This window comes from Globicephala melas, chromosome 17 (assembly GCF_963455315.2).
Source record: "Globicephala melas chromosome 17, mGloMel1.2, whole genome shotgun sequence".
Taxonomy (NCBI): Eukaryota; Metazoa; Chordata; class Mammalia; order Artiodactyla; family Delphinidae; genus Globicephala; species Globicephala melas.
In genome coordinates, this window is record NC_083330.1 from 6,010,650 (window position 1) to 6,024,039 (window position 13,390).

Consider the following 13,390-nt stretch of genomic DNA (forward strand, 5'->3'; position numbering starts at 1 on the left):
AGATCTGGAACCAAACCTGCAATATCTCCAAGAGGTGCCTATATAAAATATATTAGGAAAGGAAACCATGTTAGAAATTTAGCTTAAAACAAATTTTCTGTAAAAGAATTTTGTTCATCTTGAGCCACAACTAAATAAGTTTAGTTTTCTTTGTATGAAAAATAACCTATGTAGGAGATAATTCCATGATAATATTATTAATAAATTTAATTATTAATAAGTTTAATAAATAACAAGATTTTAAAATCTTTAATGAATTTTATGAAGTGTGCAGGAGATTTTTGAGTGAATAATTATTTTGCTTTTTCTAAGAAATGAATAATGAACAAAATTGTTGCATCTTATCAGTAGGTAAATGCTTTAAACATTCGGAATATTTAAAAATTTAAAACATACAAATTCACACTTTTATTTCTGAAAGATGAATCATTTCAATATTATCAAATGTTATAATATGTTCTTAGTATTTGTAGTACAAGGAAAAAGTTAAATATAATTTACATATAAATACAGAGAACTATCAATAAAAATATTATAGCTGATAACTCCGGCACTTAAAATATTTTAAAAGAAATTATTCTTTTCATAGGTGCATATTTAGTAATATCAGAAAAAAACTGACTTTTATGAAAAAACTTCCAATTAATATGAAATCTAATGATAGACAAGATCATTGAAACCTGACACAGACATTAGAGTTTCCAGCAAAAATAAATTAAAACCTAAAGAGAATATATTAAAACCATCTTTAATGGTCTCAGGACACCGAGATCATCATTTTAAAAACCATGAATACTAGATATAAGGAAAGCTGAAAACATTTTCTTTTTATTAGAAGGCATGATATAATCCTTTAAAATATCCTTTATAATATACATCTACACCCGTAGGGCCCCATATCTGGTCAAAAAGTCATGCAGTTTCACTAAAACGTGAATGTGTACGTTTTGCATAACTGTTGGGTGGCTTTTATAAAAATAAAGCAGTTTCCTTAGGAAAAAAAAGAAATTTTGCCAATTGGAATATCTTCATTCTGGAAAAAAAAAAAAAAAAAAAAAGACTTTCCTCTGAAAATAATGAAGTTCAGTCCGTGGCTATATGAACATTCACTGACTTACTGAAATGAAAACAAATAATTGTGCTTCTAGGAACTAGTTTTTTTTTCACTTGCAGGGTCTGAAATAGCTTCTGCAAACCATTAACAAGATGTTAAGATTCACAAGCAAGCACCGGTGAACAGAACTGGACCTGCTGCATCCGTTCTACCACCACTAAACAAGTCTGTCCAAAGGGACTGGTAAATCATGGTGCTCTGCAGTCTTGTAACAGCATCCGGGGTCCTCTTTTCCAAGCATATGTTCACAGATGTTTGAATTTATATCTAAACTCAATATCATTTAATGGTGGTAAAACACCCAGGCCTGCACGGGACTGGTCCAAAGGGGGACATTGAACACAGCTCTCCACAAACTCCAGTTCAAAATAGGAAAGCATCAGAATCAAAAATTGCTTAATTTCCTGGACAGCAAATAATCTTCCAGGACATATAGTTGCTCCTGACCCAAAGGGCATGTAGTAGTACTTTAACTTGAGTCCATTACTATAGAAGGTGCTCCTTGTCTTTCCATTTTCATCAAGATAGCGATCATATTTAAATGTCTGCAATAAAGATACAAAGAAAACAAATGTATAAGCTAGTTTAAAAGGAATTTATCTTTTTCTTAACCTGGAAGTTCCAAAGAGTAATTTTCTTTTTTAATCCAATCTATGAGTAATTTAGCAAATACCCCACCTCGAATCAGAAAGTAATAAGAAACGAGAACTTAAGGAGAACTGGTGGGAAAGGGAAACCTTTATACCTCCTATCCCGCCTGGGCAACTAGCTCCTCTCTCTGTTAGGCAGAATTAGAAAGAAGGATTCAAATCAGGAGCTTAGAGGAGTCAGTATATTAGCCCCTAATTCCCTGGATTTGGGAGCAGGCACTTTTTATTTTATTTTGTTTTTTTTTTTTTTTGCGGTACGCGGGCCTCTCACTGTTGTGACCTCTCCCGTTGCGAAGCACAGGCTCTGGACGCGCAGGCTCAGCGGCCATGGCTCACGTGCTCCGCCGCTCCACGGCATGTGGGATCTTCCCGGACCGGGGCACGAACCCGTGTCCCCTGCATCGGCAGGCGGACTCTCAACCACTGCGCCACCAGGGAAGCCCGGGAGCAGGCACTTTTTAAAGAAGAAGAAAGGCAGCAGCTTTATTATCACAACTGCAGACATAATCTAGTAGAGATTATGTGATGACCAATACCAGGGATAAAAATTAAAATTTCAAGCTGTCATCCAAATTCTCCAAATTAGATAAATATTTGACATTAATAAAAGAGACAGTCCCTGTGGTTTCAATGATCAAATGAATTCTGCAATGGTAAATTTCTTCTTTATTTCAATCTGGGTAGACATCACCTGGATACTGAAAAAAAATTTTTTTTTTTCTGGATTCGGAACTTTGATGAACAGCACTTACCAAAGGGTCTGGGTAGATTTCTGGGTCTAAATGCATTAACTGCGGATAAAGAGCTATGATGTCATCTTTGCGGATATTATAGGAACTGTCCTGGAGGTGCAAAGTGAAATCCTCCTTAGCAGTCCGGATGTTCAGCGAAGCACTGGAAAGCCTCAGAGACTCCTTGATGATACTGTCTAAAGATTTTAGAAAGAAGAAAGGAGGAGAGGGAAGGGAGAAGGAAGAACAAAGTATTTTTAAAGGCCATGTAATGTAGAGTCTGAAATACTTCTAGCAGCCTATAACACAAACCTAAAGAGACTGTGGGAAGCTGGCCAGATAAAAATTTCTCAAACTTTTTCTGTGCTGTGATCAATGATTCATTGGTGTCTGAATGTATTTTTAATCTGACAGTCTGAGTTAATAATCTTTTGGTAAAGATATGATTTTCTTGGTCATCAATGGGAACTAGACTTTCATAATTTTATGGAAAAATAATCTTATTTCTACAAGACACTAGACATCTAATACAATTGGAAAAAAATCAGTAAATCACTTTCATGTGAATTATTCAAAGTTTATCACTTTTGAGATTTAACATACTAACACTTTTACATAGAAATAATTTTCCAGATGTTTAATGCAGCTTCACTTCGGTGTTTACAAGAACCCATTTTTATCATTACACTATCTGATGTTGTGTGAGTATGCCCTGCATTCTGGTAAGGACATAGAGGGGTACAAAGAACATGCTGAGGATAGCTGAAATATATGATGAGAAAGTCTCGCCTGACCTTCCAGTCTCTGTCCTTTTAATTGTCATGCTTTAAGTGCTCCTCACATGACTGTGCATAAAATCATAGCACGTTAGTAATTTATTTCACAAGTGAGAAAATAAGACCCCCAAAAGTGAAATGACATGTCCGTGGTTTCTACGGCAGGGCAGAGTCCCACGTGGAGCTTGTGCTCCTTCTCGTCCCTTCCGCTAAGACACACTGCCCCTGAAAGCATACATTGGTTTATTTCCTCTAGAGAAACATAACAAAAACAAAGAGAAAACTCTTTCTTACTCTAAAAATATGGTACTTTTGTATTTCTATAAAATCCAGAGAAGCAAACATTTTTTCAATGAAATAACCTTCCACCCCACCACCCAACCCATGCAGCTAATTGTGGTTTCATGATGGTACTTTTTCCCCTTTCATTTCATGAAAACGAGTAGCCCATTAACTATAAGATTGCTGGTAAGAGCAGTAACAAATGAGGCAGAGCAGGGCAGCACAGAGCGGAGGTTGAAAGCGCAGAGTCAAGAGCTCCACGTTATTGCTGCCACTGGCTCCACCATCCAATCCCAGGCAGTGACTTAACCTCTCAGTGCCCATTTCCTCACTTGTTATACACAAATATTGAGTTGGCCAAAAAAGTTCGGGTTTTTCCGAACAAGTAAGTAAGTATGCAACAAGGAAGTGCGTGATGTGTACTGAAAATTCCTGTTAGGAGGGTGCAGTAGATGACATGTAACAACACAGCAAACACACCTAGCACGGGCATGTCATCCAGTTGTATCCGGTTCAAATAAATTGGATTGTCTTCAAAGCTAATTTTTTGACCAGCGTTCTCTAGCATTTTATTCACTTCTTCAGTGGCCGCTTTCATTGCCTCCGGGTTCCTATGAAAGGTTAAGAGAAAAGAAAAGATGTACAGAACAGTTTTTTCTCTACCAAAAGGTCTGCAAACAAATAGGCGTTTCCCCTTCTTTTAACCAGGTGGTCAAGATACAAAGAAGGTGGGAAAGGGACATTTCCATTTATTTTTTACTCTATTTTATAGCTGTGTTTTAAGTCCTTGGATGTTAGCAAGAACTGTTGCCTTAAAAGTGTCCCGTGGGCTTCCCTGGTGGCGCAGTGGTTGAGAATCCACTGGCCAATGCAGGGGACACCTGTTCGAGCCCTGGTCCGGGAATATCCCACATGCCGTGGAGCAACTAAACCTGCGAGCCACAACTACTGAGCCCTCATGCTGCAACTACTGAAGCCTGTGTGCCTAGAGCCCGTGCTCCGCAGCAAGAGAAGCCACCGCAATGAGAAGCCGTGCACCGCAACGAAGAGTAGCCCCCCGCTCGCCGCAACTAGAGAAAGCCTGCGCGCAGCAACGAAGACCCAATGCAGCCAAAAATAAATAAATAAAATAAATAAATTTATAAAAAATAAAAGGGTCCTGCTACATAGAAGTAAAACTTTGACCAGACTTTTATAAATAAATGTTTCTAATAAGGATTAAATGGTTAAATTAGTCATATGCATGGCAATTGAGAGAAAATTGCATCCAAGATAACAATTCTAAAGTACTGGCTAAAATGCCAAAGGAAATTTAAATTTAGTCTTAACATGCATGTGATTCCATGTAGAACACCTTTTCCATTTATATAATAATTTATTGTTCTAACACTTGACTGGTGAAATGAATGCTACTTCACTTTAGTGCATTGACGTTTACCGGATCGTCAGTGCCTTGGTAATGTAGCCATATAACATGATCACAGTAAACTGAGTCTCAGAAACGCTTGACCGGTAAATCTTTGCGTGCTTATCGTGAAATGTCTACTCTTACCTGTAGGATAGAAAACTGATGTTGTAACCTCACTGTAAATATGTGAATTTATTTCCAGAAAGAGCTTTCTCAAGTAAAAACTTTGGAAGGCATTTAAACTTTGAGAAAGATTAGTAATGGTTTTTTGTATCTGAAATCGTTTAAAATTTTTTTTATATTAAAGACATAAAATTATCAGCCTTCAATGGAACTTTGGCATTCCCAATCCTATGGAATAATAATTTTGTGTCTATGTGACACAATTTTGTGTCTATGTGACACTCAACATCCAACTGAACTGGAATAATTCAATAAACCATTTGAATGTCAAATTCCCAAAAGACTATCACTCTGGGAAGACATCACGTTATGCAAAATATATGTTACAGACAGGGTTTTTTTTAATATACAGTTTTAAAAGGCAAACTCTAGCTAAATCCCATCAATAATAATATATTATGATTCTTATTCATAGCTATCAGAGTTGGTCGAATAGTATGACAGCCATCACTGACAGTGAGAAAACAGTTAATGCACAGATGAGTAAGACATAGGCACTGTTCTTTTCACTGACAGTACGTCAGCAATCACATAAGGATATTTTTACGATTATAAAGACCAAATTCATGGACTTTAAGAGGTGTCATGAAGAACAGCTTGGAGTTAAGAGAAAGGGCTCTGGTGCAGACAGCCTGCATTGACCCTGTACCAGCACGTTCCTTTCCCTGGAAAGGTCTCTTCTTCTACAAGATGTGTTTACCAGTCACAGCTGTTTTAGGAGGGTTGGATGAGCTGATACACGTTAAACTTTTACAAGGGTAAATACCACATTCTTGATTGACAGTATGAGAAGGTACCGCGTCTTTTTTTTTTTTTTTTTTAGTTAAAATGGTTGAATTTCTGCTTTCACCTAAAATGAAGAAATGGATAATTTGCTAATTACCTAATCATTTGAAATAAGCTCCAGAAAGTCGCTGGAATGGTGTTTGCTTGCGAGGCCCAGAGGACAGCGAGGAACGACTTGGCTTTCTCCGTGTCGTCCAAGGCGGAGAGCGTGTCATTCAGAAACCTGACCAGTTCCGAGATGTGGTCTCTCTTTCTGAGTTTCTGGAGCCGCAAGCCCTCCGCCAGTTTCTCCCGGGCGTAGTGGCCCGTCTTGAACACGTGAATGGGGAAGCCTGCTACCAGGGCTGGAAAGATTTTGTCAAATTGCTTGAAGTGGTCCAGGTGATTTAGAATGAGTGCTTTTTGTGCATCTTGCCCTGAGAGATCTTTGCCAAAGAGAGTGAAATACCCAGCTTCGAACATCACTCGATAGCAAAAGGCATACATCCCCTCTGACATCCAGGTGGGCGTCTTGGGCTTGGGAACCACCTGGGGTCTCAGGACAAGTTGGAGGTTTTCCATCATGGCTTCTGTGAGGGAATTCAAGGCATCGCCCTGCAGAGTCTTGATGATAGTTTTACTTATGTTGTCGGTGGTATTTCCATCACTGGGGTCAATACGTCTGTGTCCAAATGCCTGACCGTAAATGAAATGTGTGAAAAAAGAAATTAAACCTGACCTAGGACTAGTAAATGTCTGAAACACAGATTAGATGCTTTCATGATTCTCTACTTGTTAAAACAAAAAAAAGGAAAACCCGCCTTCCCACATGCAATTTCATAGCATTTTACAAACGGCCAAATCATGCCCTTCTTTCAAGGCTAAGTGTGAGTCCCAGATTATCAGTGACACTTCCCTCACAATCACTCTGGTCTTCTATTTCTTATTTTTCTTATGCTTCTGCATTTATTTTCACATTAATTTGGTACTAATCGAGAATGTTTTTAATCATTAGTTCTCTTTTATATTCTTTGTAGATGTATCTTAACCAGACTTTAAGCTACTTAGTAGCGGAGACCAGTTCTAATATTTCTTTGCAGAGACTCAATATTGATTAATTTTTTCCTATAAAAGAGCCTCTTAGATCTCATCTAGGTGATGCCAAAATATCTAGTCAATTCCTTAACAAAATTAAACAATTGTGTGGCATGAGTGTGGTAAAACAATTGTTGAACGTTAAGTTTCCAACTTATACTCTGGGTCTTGTGTAGAAATTATTGACATGAGTGAGTTTGTACCTCTCTTATTCATACCATGCCATCCGGTTCAGTAAAACATTTAATTTTTATTTCACCCTCATAAGCTGATTAAGAAATGACAAAGCTATACCAATTTTGACTTTTTAAATGATTAATACCAAGAGATTATGTCTAATTTGGTTTATTGTGTTTCTAAGAATCTCCACGTAAGGGTAACTCTCTTCAGCATCTCCGGCTTTACATCTGAGTGTGTCAAAACGATTAAATAGATTGACATAGAAAAAGGTAGAAAATAAAAAAGCCTAATGCTATATAAATGCAAACCTGGTTACCTTTGCAGAAGCAGTGAAGTGAAATTTTTTCCAATCAAAGTATTTTCCATGATACAGCACTTTATGGTATAACAAGGGATTGGTGATGAAGTGGACATAGTTTCCCATTAGTTTGCAGGTGAAAACATGACCATGTTTCCTTTGATTTGCTCTGAGGAACTCAAGAGGATTGGCACCAAACTGCAGAGCACAGCCCAGATATGGAATCAACCCATTCTCCAGAGGTGGTTCACCCATTTGCCTGCAAGACACAAAGAGATGGTAAGATGGAAAATTGCACATTGTTCTTTATTTATATTTATTTACATTAAATTTTTTACCGCTGACTTCAAACCTCAAAACACTATAGTTTATTGATACTTTTTTGGTTGGTGGGGCCCTGCTCCTTTACTAAAATAATGAGTTATTAACCTAGTAACATGATATGTTGGTGAAAATGATAGCTAAATCCATCCATCCATCCATGCATGCGTTCGGCAAACACTGAATGTCTAATATGTGATCCTCACTCTTCCCAGTGATAAGGATAAAAGGATCAACCAGGCCAACAAGACTTTCCCTATCAGTGTAGAGAGGAAACTACATTCTAGTGTTTATATTTTTTCTAAGCGTCGTTTGCCTAAGTATCTCAAAATGTTTCATCTGATTGTTTTCTCTAAAGATATAGAATCCTGAACGGCAAAAAGGATTGCAGAATTGAAGTTTTCAAAATCTTCATAGTTTAAATACATTATTATTCTGTAATGATAGTTGCAGAGGGGAATCTTTGAGAAATTAGCACATTATAAAGTGAAATTGAGTAAGGTAAGTATTGACATGGTTATTGATTATAATTCAGTGCTCTTTGATGCTATCTTCCATGTTTTTATTTGAGAATATAAACATTTATTTTCCAGCATAAACCACTATCCCTCTTGGTAGAATAACATAGCATAAAATAATTCTTTTTATTTTCATAGTTTGCAGATAAGTGGTTTAATTAAACCTAGAAATGACCAGTCCTGGTAGTTAATATTAAAATACCATAAAGGGCAAAAACAAACAAACTAAAAAACCTGTAAAAGGTAGACAACACAGCAATCCACATGGCTGAAGATATGCTGTGGGTAATTCTGTCTTTGGGGGATTGACAAAGCAGAGAATATTTACATACCCCCCCCCCCGATACTCTTTGAGGAAATCAGAAGTTAAATAAACCATGGCTCTGTATCTGATTCTGTTTGTATTTCTTGAACCGATTATAAATGATACATACAAATAAAAGGGGTGTCTCATACATTTAACAGTTTCCCAGTTCGCCATGGTTGATGATCACTAATAAGAAAATAGTAATTGAATGATCAATGCAGGCTCTATACACTTTCCCAGCTTAGACTGAGTGTATACAGTGCACAAGAACTAGCTGAAAGAAGAACGTTGAGTCAGAGCATCTATTTAATCCACAAGACAGGATTTGCAGATCCACTTACCACTTCTATCCTTACTAATCCAGACTTTCTCTTTAGATGCACCCATAAACACACACACAGAGATCTCATAAAATTTCTGTCAGTGATGTTTAACAAGTTTGTCCATTTTTACATTACCACTAGTATATGTCAATACTAAAAAGGAAACTTTGCCATTCTATCTTTTGTGAGATATAATAAAAAAGATACTTTCAAAATTTTAAATTAAAAGTTTTTACTTTAAAAAAATTAAGGAAGAAAATGCTAGCGTATGTAAGTACAGAAAACCAACTTTATGGTATAACAGTGAAGGCAAAAGAACATTAAATGAATGAACAAAAATGCAGTTTAAAAGTAAAGCTTTCCTTACCTTCTCCTCGTTCCAAGGAGAAGCCACCAACAACAGCACACCGCTATAACAATCCCCCAGATCAAAGAGACACTCATCATTTTGCAAATCTAATGCAAAACCTCTGAGGAGGAGAGTCTGTGATGAGAAGGGTAAGGGTGTAACAACACAGACTCCAGCTGGACTTTTATATACGGTAAGATGCTTCACTTGAGGGATCAAAGCAAACAATTAACCATCCTATTAGGAAAAAAAAAACAACTGGCCTTGAACTAAGTCCACGGGTATCAGAAGAGGTTCCAAAACAATCAGAAACCTGCAATACTCGATAAGGTGAAGGTCTCTCAAACATATGTTGACTTAACATTCAGACCTGGGAATGACGGCTAATATTACAAATTTAGTATGCTTATAAAAAGAACAAGTAAACCTGTTCAGGAGGAACATACCCAATAAGAGGTAAATATATAAGAGGTAAAATGTAATAACTTAAAGAAAAACTTAAAGAAAACTAAGCATAAGTTATCATTAAGCTAATGATTTGATCTTGTTACATTTAAGAAGAAATCAATTTAAATGATTCATGAGAAATACAGCAGTCAAGTTCAAAGGAAAGAGAACTGGGTGAAATGTTTCTGCTGCTTCATGTTTCAGCGCGTTTACAAAATCATAGGTATTTTACTATATATAGTAACATGTTACTTACCTAACATCCTCAAGAAAGTATCCCACGTAAATGCATCTTCCAATTAAACATAGTTTATTTTAAAACATCAAAATTTTATTAACCATTTTATTCTAATTGAAAATATGTTTACTAATTTTTCTAATTGTTAAAGGAATACAACTTCATTTCAAATAATTTAAGACTAACTGAAACCTATCTTGATAGAAAGTCAATTCGTAATTTACCTCCTCAACGACTGCCCACCCAGAGGTAACAACTGTTAACTTTTTGGTATATATCCTTCCAAACTTTATTTCTATACACACTTATATAGTAATTGAGCACCTATTCTGTGCCAAGGACTCTTCAAAGGTATTCTGGCTACAGGTTTTAATAAGATGGACTTATTCCCTGCTCTAATGAAGACACTATTTCAGTAGGTAGACAGATAATAAAATTTAAGACTTATGAATAAAATAAAACAAGGTGTAGAGAGTTACCAGGGAATAAGAGCAACTGCAGGTATGCTGATGTGCTCCTCTGAGATCTGAATGACAAGAGGGGATTGGCCAACTCAAAACCAGAAGGAAGAGAGATTACCAAATGCAAAAGTCCTGAGTTAAGGATGAACTTGTTCTATCTAAGAACCAGAAGGGAGGTAGGATTGGTCAGAGCAGAGTAAATGAGGGGAAACTTGGTTAAGATATAAGACCAGAAGACAGGCAAGAGCTAGGTCATATATAGGGACACCTGACAGTAGGGAGAGAGATTTTGGAGGGCAGCAGGTCAAAACACTATCTTCAGCTGCACAGATTGCTGTGTTGTCAGGTTAACAATTGAACTGGAGCCAGAAGATGGGGAGAAAAGTCAGGGGTGGAACTAGGTGTCCCAAGTCATCAGCATTTGGATTGCATTTAGAGCCCAAAGACCTTATTAGATCACCTAGGGAGAAAATAAAGCCCAAGAAAAGAATAGAATTTAACACCAGACCCCAGAGCAGCCCATTTCTCGAGGTTAGTCAGAGAGCGGCTGAAGAGGAGATGGGTAAGGAAGGATCCGGAAGAAAACCGAGAGAATACAGTGTCGCAGGAAGCAAGAGGAGGAGGTACTTGAAGGAAGATGAGACATTTTCTGCATCACATGCTACTTTGAGGTCAAGGAAGATGGCAAAGAAATGACCTCTGGATTTGACAACATGGAGATAGTTGGTGAGTCACACATAAACACGTGCAAAGATGGGGTTCTATTAAAGACTTTTTTTATAGCACGAAAAAAATGACTATCATATTGTGGATGTTTCCTATGACAATACATATATATGTATTATATATGTATCTGTATAGATCTCTTCATTTTTTTCTGTGTGTATAATCTTCCATTGACTAAATGTACTATAATTTAGTTAACCGATTCCCTACTGGTGAGCTTTTGGTTTGTTTCTGGTTTTTGGCTACAGAATCCATAGGTTCATTTCATCCTTTTTTGTCTCCTTAAACAGAGACCACAAATATTTTTTCATGGGTGATTTGTAATCATAATTATGAATATCAGTCATTGTGTGTCAGTAGGTAGACTTCTCAATCCATTTAGATTTTTTTAGGGCATTGTACCCACTAAATATACTTAGGCTGATGTGCTGTTTTGAATTACTATGTCTGAGTTCTATATGACTCATTAAAAGCAGAACCTTTAGGTGGCCTGTCACAGCAGGATACCACAGTCAGAGAAAACACCAATCTAAGAGCCAGACAGTTTAACCCTTTGGAGTCATCTCTCAAGCAAACAAATGGAAACAAACAAACAAGTGAAAAAAGGGTACATGGGACCTCTAGGAATTACCTGCAACTTCCCGTGCATCTATAATTTTGTCAAAATTAAAAGATTTTCAAAATGGTAAAGGAGAAGTACATTCACGACTCCAAGAAAATGTCCTTAAGCCTTGTCTTCCCCACCCCCTCTCAGAACACCACAAACACCTTTCGAATATAGCCTGGAATCCCCTTACCCTCATGTATTCTTTCTACTCCTTCCCTCACTATCCCTCTTCCAGACAACAAAAGCCCAGGATGCACACACACCCAGTTTTCTTTAGTGGGATGAGGACAAGCAGAGGCATGAATATTCATATTTTTCTTGTTTACATACGGTTTATGCCTTCCTTCTAGGGATGTCACTTCTCGTTACTGTCCCACGTCCACACATGGCTTCTAGCACACCCCTGACATGCAGCCTCTCATCTGATGAGTGGGGATTCGGATGCTGGTTACAGTTGTCACAACTATTAAAAGCCTGCAAGGACGTACCTGCAGGGTTTCCTGATGAGTCAAGTGCATCGAGTTTCTCGCTTGGATTCTATGGCATCTCAATGTGTTTAGCACAGTGATTGGTGAAATGTCAGGAAATAAACATGCCAACTGAGTTAGAAAGTCATTTGCTTTTTTATTCTCTGCTATGTTTCAAACTGTGACGTTTTATTACACACACACACGCTGAGCACCTACTACGCGTATCGAGCACTGCGTCAACACTGGGAACACAGTAGGAAACAAGAAAGCTGTGAGCTCTGACCTGTGGGGTTTCTACAGCAGCAGGGGAAAAAGTATGTGCCCTGATACAGAAGGAATATGTTTTAGTTGCCAGAAGGCCTGGCGTGAACCGAGTTTATTTAAACACTCTAATCCCTCCGGAGTCTGTCAATTTCCTCCGTATTTGTAGAGTAGTAAGGGTCCACACCGATGTGCCGAGGAAGAAGTTCTGGGCCTCAGAGAATATAGGGCCCGAGTCCCACTCACCATCCCCATGAACAGATACATACAAAACATGGGAACTCAAACCAGAGGGACAGAAAGTAGAAAGAACTGCTCAAGCTATCTGCTTACGTAACCTGATGGTACACAGGTGGTTTCTATTCAGAAATGCAGTAAACATAGTTTACACATGTGTGATTGCTCTAAACAAAATGAGCTGTGAATATGGTCAAACAATTGAGTCAACCAGTTGTTTTCCTGAATTCACAAGTGAAACCAACTTAACAGTGGAACGTAGATCACCTCAATTAACGCAAAGCTTTGTGCTTTCCAGGAGCATCACGGGGCTCCCGTGGACCAAGGCTCCTCCTGTGGACCCCGTGGATCAGGGCAGGTGAGTGGGAGAACAAAGTGGAAAGGGCTGGGGGGGAGGCCTTGTTATGATTAATTTGAAGCTTTAGGAACTGCTGTGTCTATTCACATGTCTTCAACTATTTTTTATGAAAAAAACAGTTTTTTATGGCATATACAGAATATCTTATTCTCAAATATTGTTTTGAACCTTAAACACATGGTGTCAAGGTTGTAAATGCCTAGTGTGTCTAAATGTGTCCACTGAACACGGTTTCACGGGGCTAGAGAATAAGAAGGTGTTGGTAAGTTGTTTCAGAGAATCATA

General features: G+C 37.7%; 1 protein-coding gene across 1 annotated transcript; it reads right to left on the reverse strand.

The window, feature by feature from the left end:
- Window positions 1-1,359: 1,359 nt before the first annotated feature.
- Window positions 1,360-9,398, reverse strand: CYP7A1 (cytochrome P450 family 7 subfamily A member 1). Its single transcript, XM_030859699.2, has 6 exons — window positions 9,319-9,398; window positions 7,501-7,741; window positions 6,028-6,605; window positions 4,034-4,164; window positions 2,517-2,692; window positions 1,360-1,659 (listed from the first exon to the last, which is right to left on the reverse strand). The coding sequence occupies exons 1-6, from the start codon at window positions 9,396-9,398 to the stop codon at window positions 1,360-1,362; spliced, it is 1,506 nt and encodes a 501-aa protein (XP_030715559.1).
- Between the last annotated feature and the right edge of the window lie 3,992 nt (window positions 9,399-13,390).

Excerpts from the sequence above, each read along its gene's own strand:
- CYP7A1 (XM_030859699.2), bottom strand. The coding sequence starts at position 9,398 with ATGATGAGTGTCTCTTTGATCTGGGGGATTGTTATAGCGGTGTGCTGT. Across the intron at positions 7,742-9,318 it reads CTCCTTGGAACGAGGAGAAG|GCAAATGGGTGAACCACCTC; the intron begins GTAAGGAAAGCT and ends TGTGTCTTGCAG. Across the intron at positions 1,660-2,516 it reads AAATCTACCCAGACCCTTTG|ACATTTAAATATGATCGCTA; the intron begins GTAAGTGCTGTT and ends TCTTTATTGCAG.